The sequence below is a fragment of the Capsicum annuum genome, chromosome 2, assembly GCF_002878395.1.
Source record: "Capsicum annuum cultivar UCD-10X-F1 chromosome 2, UCD10Xv1.1, whole genome shotgun sequence".
Lineage (NCBI taxonomy): Eukaryota > Viridiplantae > Streptophyta > Magnoliopsida > Solanales > Solanaceae > Capsicum > Capsicum annuum.
This window is the reverse complement of record NC_061112.1, coordinates 70,684,048-70,690,047: the sequence shown is the minus strand read 5'-3', so window position 1 is coordinate 70,690,047 and position 6,000 is coordinate 70,684,048. Positions and strand designations below refer to the sequence as shown.

General features: G+C 30.4%; 1 protein-coding gene across 1 annotated transcript; it reads left to right on the top strand.

Annotated features, from left to right (window-relative positions):
• Window positions 1-5,031: 5,031 nt before the first annotated feature.
• On the top strand, window positions 5,032-5,592 carry LOC107857756 (uncharacterized protein At4g02000-like). Its single transcript, XM_016702586.2, has one exon. The coding sequence runs from the start codon at window positions 5,032-5,034 to the stop codon at window positions 5,590-5,592; it is 561 nt and encodes a 186-aa protein (XP_016558072.1).
• The last annotated feature ends 408 nt before the right edge of the window (window positions 5,593-6,000 follow it).

Genomic DNA, 6,000 nt, shown 5'->3' with positions numbered 1-6,000 from the left:
TGAAATACATATACAAATCAATTTATTTGTTTTGAAATATGTATACGGTTAAAAGTCTCAAGCCTTATTCACATACAAAATACATAATTATTTTTACGGCATCAATACATATAACACAGAGATACATTAAAAACGTGGTCATCAATCTTTGAATACATACACAAATTTATTTATTCATTATGAAATAATATAAAACTATAAATTTAGACTTTATTGACATCAAATGCGCACACAACTGTAAATCTCAGGGCTTATACACATAAAAAATCCATAAATATTTGACATCACATATATGCGCGCACACACACACAACAACATGCAGGCCCGTTAAAAACATTGTCATCATTTTTTAAAATACATATACTAATTCATTTATTTGTTATGAAATAAATATACATACTTTATTGACATCACATACATATACAACACTACTAAACAACCTCCAACCCTTTCCTTATTTTCTTAGATGACCTCGACTATCACAAGAACCTATTTCTCATCGCCCTCTTTTCTTGAGAATCGTCATTAATATTGCAGCTTCGGGTTTCAGTCAAATAGATCTCATTTTATTTTTAGGTGAAATTCAACCCACTAAAGAGCTTCAAATTCACTGAGAATGTCTCCAATTTTGATGAATAGCAACTTCACAAACTCTAATGAACAACCACAACAATCATGAATTATGAATAACCTTTCCGTCAAATTAGTAGTGATGTTCAGATATGACCGGAACATATTTGGTATTGAAGAAATTAGATGAAATTGAATGAAGAGTAAAAGAAAAATAGTGTGAGAAGCATTGCAGAATTTGAAATCTAAAAAATAAGAGAAATTGAGAAAGTAAAAAAATGATTAAAAAAGGGAATAAAGGGTAAGTCGTGTTAAGTCGCGAAAGGAAAAGGAATTAAACCTAGTAACTTTAAAACACGGTTATGATTTGGCCCACTGAAAATAATGCTATTTTTGCCATCTACATTGTTGTTTAAAAATATTGCTATTTAACTTAATTATGAACTTAAATTTATTAGTCTAGATGCTTTATCCTAAATAAAACAAAAGATAAAAGCTATGTGTAAGCCATTCCTTCAAAGCGAATTAGAAAAGTAAACCGAGAGTGCAAAACTCTCTGAATTTTGTTGTTAGCTCGCACCCTTTCATTTCTATCATGTTTGTTATTCCCATGTCGATATTGATTGTGCTTGATGGTGTGTTCTCTGTCTATGTTCATCAGGCTTTGTTCTCCTAATTTCTTTTATTAAAAATTAAAACATTAATTTAGTTTAGAAATCGATAGCTTCGAATTTTCCTAATTTCAGTTTGATGTTTAGTGACTGAAGTGTATTAAGCAGATAGTATTTTTATTTTTGCCCCAATATAAAATAATCGTTACATGCACTTGATTTTGATTTTTTATCTCCTTATAAATTTCAAATTTAATTTGATACCTTAATCTTGTGTCTTGCACATCAACAACTCTAAAATGATTCAAAGTTTTCAAGATCATGTAAATTAATGATTACTTTCTTTAGTCTTTTTTGAAGTTTGCAGAGCAATTTTCATAGGATGGTATGTTCTTTCTAGCCAGTTATCAAAACCGATCTTTGCATGTTAGGTTAGACACAGGAATTTGAGGTAGTAAATATATTTATTTCATCTTTGTTTATTTTTTTTGAATTTATTTTTGTTTGCAAATTCACGTTAAGTTTTGTTGGCAAATATAATTTTTGGGATAACGGGCTATAGTTGTGGCTTCTTTTGGTGTTTTTCTTGTAAACACGTATCATTATTGTAGAGATTTACTCATAACATGAAGGGTAAAGTAGTGGACTAATAAAGTTTCAGAATAAATTTCATTGATGGTCACTTAAATTTATGTTTATTATGTAAAAGTTATTTTTTTATTTATTTATTACACAAAAGTCATTTAATTTTGTTTCGATCATCGCAAAAGTCACTATGACCGGATTTTACAATAATCCCATCAAAAAAATAATGTGACAACCTTAATTAATTCTTAATTTTAATTTAAATGAATATATAATATATTACTCATATCTTGACCCTTTTTATATTTGCACAGCCTAATTTTCCTTATGAATTATTTAATGGAAGAACACCAATTTCTTAATAGATTAAACTACCTAATGAAGACTATTTTCATAAAAAAAAATTGGTTGATATTTTTATGAAATATTTCATAATATTGCATTCATCTGTCAAAAAGGTGCATCGAAAAAGAGTGATAAACAAGACAAACTCTTCAAAACACATAAAATAGAAATACATGTATGATATTATTTTTTTAAAAAAATATTTTAATTCTTTGAAGATAAATAAACATGCTAAAGGTAGTTTTAAAATAAAATCCTTTTAATTGTGTCATTGAATAAGTATTGTCAAAATTTGTACAAATAATATTATTGACAATTGTGTTAATAAAAATTATAAAATATAAGTACTTCAATATATAAAGAAATTATAGGAAATTTAATTTTTATATTTATCAATTAAATAAATTAAAAAATATGAAATTTATCAGAAACTAAATATTATAATAAAATTTTCTAAGAAAATTAATCAATTAATCAAATTATTAAAATATAAAAACAAACTCAATAAATGAAGTAGTTTATCATATTATTATGATACACCGAATGCAAAGGCCCAAGTGGCAAGGAAAAAATGTATGAAAAAAATAATTTTATCGACTACATTTCACAATTTTAGAGGGAGAAAAATAATTTTATTTACTACATGCCAAATTTTTTGAGGAAAAAAATAATTTACCGACACATGTCTCAACTTTAGAGTATTTTAAGAATATATATGTATAAAAATATCAATCAATTTTATTTTTTTATGAAAATAGTCTTCACTAGGTAGCCTAATTTATTGAGAAATTGATATTCTTCCGTTATATAATCCATAAAGAAAATCGGGTTGGACACATATAAAAAGGGTCAAGATATGAGTAATATTTTATATTCTCCTAAATTAAAATTAAGAATTAATTAAGGTTGCCACGTCATTTTTCCGGTGGAATTATTGGTAAAATCATTTACTCTAAAGTTTCACATTTTCTTACTTTCTGTTGTTTAAATATTTTTGATCAATTTTGAAAGCTTTTTTTGCATCTTGATGTGTTAGGTTGATTTTGCCTTCGTAACAGGGGCGGACTCACGTATTAGGATGGGGTGCACGTATATATACTTTAAGAAACTGTTACATAATTGCGCTTTGTATTTTCTGTGTTATTAACTTTTAACAACAAAAGTAGTAATGAGGAATTGAACCTGCAAACTCTTTGCTTACACAATTCACCCTTAATCACTGGGCTACTACACTAATTTATGTATAAGGATTTAAGGTTTATATATTAACCTAAAATCCATATTTGACCTATATATTTGTATTTTCGTCATTGCTTAAGTCTTTACTAATCAATTAATCAGACACGACACTATCCCTCAGTCGTCATTGAAAGATTTTCGAGTGCTTATATTATAATAAAGATGCACCCGCACTCTTCAAATCCTGGATCCACCTCTGCTTCGTAATATCAAACTTTGTCCGTAAGTCTGCTGAATAACTTAAGCATTAAAAATCAAGACGAAACAAATTGCTCTTTAGCTTAGCTACCTTCAAATCGTGATGGTTTTGTTTGTATATCCACGAATAAGTGTTACACATTTATCTCAAAATACTTAATATAAATTTTGTATTGCAATGAATAAATTTTAAACAGTACATATATTATTGGACATTCTGTATCAACAATGAAAATCAAAATATACAAAAAAAAAAGTCATTAGTTAAAGTTAGAAAATCCTATAAATTTGATTATTGACATATATAGCACTTCAAATTAAAATACAATAATAACTCTATTTTTATGAAACTCAGAATTTTGATGTAACTGCTCAACATTAATATTTTGAAAACTTCTGTTGGTATGTTATAGTTTGTTATCAAAGTAATAATTTAGAATTTTTGATACTCTACGAATTATAGGATAATTGTATGTTTGCATAGGTACAAAATAAACAATTGAACATCTCATTATCTGATGCTCACTTTTCAAAAAAAATATTTAATCAATAACTTAATAAATTATATATTCTATTTATTAATTTTCTTAAGAAATGAGTCAAAACATAGTTAGTGAAACTATCAAATTAGAATGGCTAAATGTGAAATGAGCTAAAATTTCACATTTAGCCATTCTAAAACATAATACTTATTCAGTCATTTTTGAGTTGACTCAATACTTATTGTCATGACAGGAGGTTGTATTTTATTTGACATAATTAGTCACCTTCAAACATCTAGGACCACAAGTTATACTATTAGACTTTCATCTTAACTTGACATTAAAGTATACTGCTAAGAATAGTTGAATAAGCTTCCTCTTGCCAAACGTTTTCCTCTTCCTTTTTCTTTATTGTACGTTAGACGACAATAGCCATCAGAGATCTTAACCGGATGAGATCAGTATAACAACATATTCCGATTTTCTGTTGAACGTTTTCCTTCACAGTAGATTTAGCAGCTTTCCTGCTTTCCTCTTCCCCTGTACAGTTAGCTAACTAGTTGTTTCTTAATTTAGGATTTTAAAAAAAATAAAAATATATCTTTATCGGGTTACTCTTTTACTTCTTTTTCTTGGTTTATTCTGCTTTGGTATCTTCCCACTCTTACTGCTTTAGTTTCTTTTTTCTTGGTTTCTCTTTGATGCAACTTGATCCTCTGTCTCCTAAATCATCTGTGCAGCCTACTTATGCTGAAAAACTTTTGGGTGAGGGGATTCTTCATCTCCTACACTTAAACTTGTCCAAGCTACCTTTGTTTGATGAGCTCACCCCAATACACTCTGCAAATAATTTTATTCCCATTTCTACAGCAGATTAATCCAGATTGTACTCTTCTTGGCAAAATTCTCTAATTATTAAAGTGGTCGGTCGAAAATTAACCCATCAAATTTTAAAGAACAAGCTCCAACAACTCTGGAAACCTTCAGAGGATCTATCGTTAATGGACTTAGGCCATGACTTCTTCCTCATAAAATTCTCTCAAGAACGGAATTTGCTTCACGCTTTTCACGATGGGCCTTGGTTTGTCTACAACAACTTTGTCTCTGTGCAGAGGTGGGAACCAAAATTCGTTGCATCCCAAGCACCTGTTGCCTACACTGTCATTTGGGTTCGTTTGCCTGAGCTTCGGACAGAATATTATGATGCTGAAATTCTTCACAGGATAGGTGGAAAGATAGGTACACTCTTGAAAGTAGACAACTGCACATCCACCAATTCACGCGGCAGATATGCTCGCCTTTATGTTCAAGTGCCCCTTGATCAGCCATTGCTTCACCACCTATTCATTGGAACACACAAACAAGTGATTCTCTATGAAGCATTGTCTCTACTCTGCACAAATTGTGGTCGGCTCGGACACACATCCCACTGCCCGCACACACCCCTTAACAAACCTGCTGCATCAGCTGCTGTGATGCAGAACAATGTACAGGATGGCGAACCAATACCTACAAGTCCACCACAAAGTCTTGAACAAAATTGTGAAAAGCAAGAAGGCTGACAGCTAGTGAAATTCGCAGCAAAGGGCAAAAATAATCGACGGTTTACACACACACTCAACGCAAATCAAAGGCCACCAACTCGGCATCTTGAGGTAGATCCACATAAGCAGGGCCAGGTAAGTAATTTGGTTAACACCCCCGCAGGCACTCCAGGTAAGTCCAAAGATTCTCAAATTTTAAACCAGTCTATGAATTCAATTTTTTTTTTTAATAATTCTAGTTATATCAAGGGGGGACCTCAGGATTACTGTGCTGCTTTTACTCTGCTGGCACAAATAAATTCCTCCAATATCCCACCTCTAGCTTCGGATAAGGACAACTTAAAATATCAGCCCCTATGTAGTTTATCTCCTATTACCACTTCTGACCTTAGCACTATTCCTACTATGTCCCACAATCACATGACC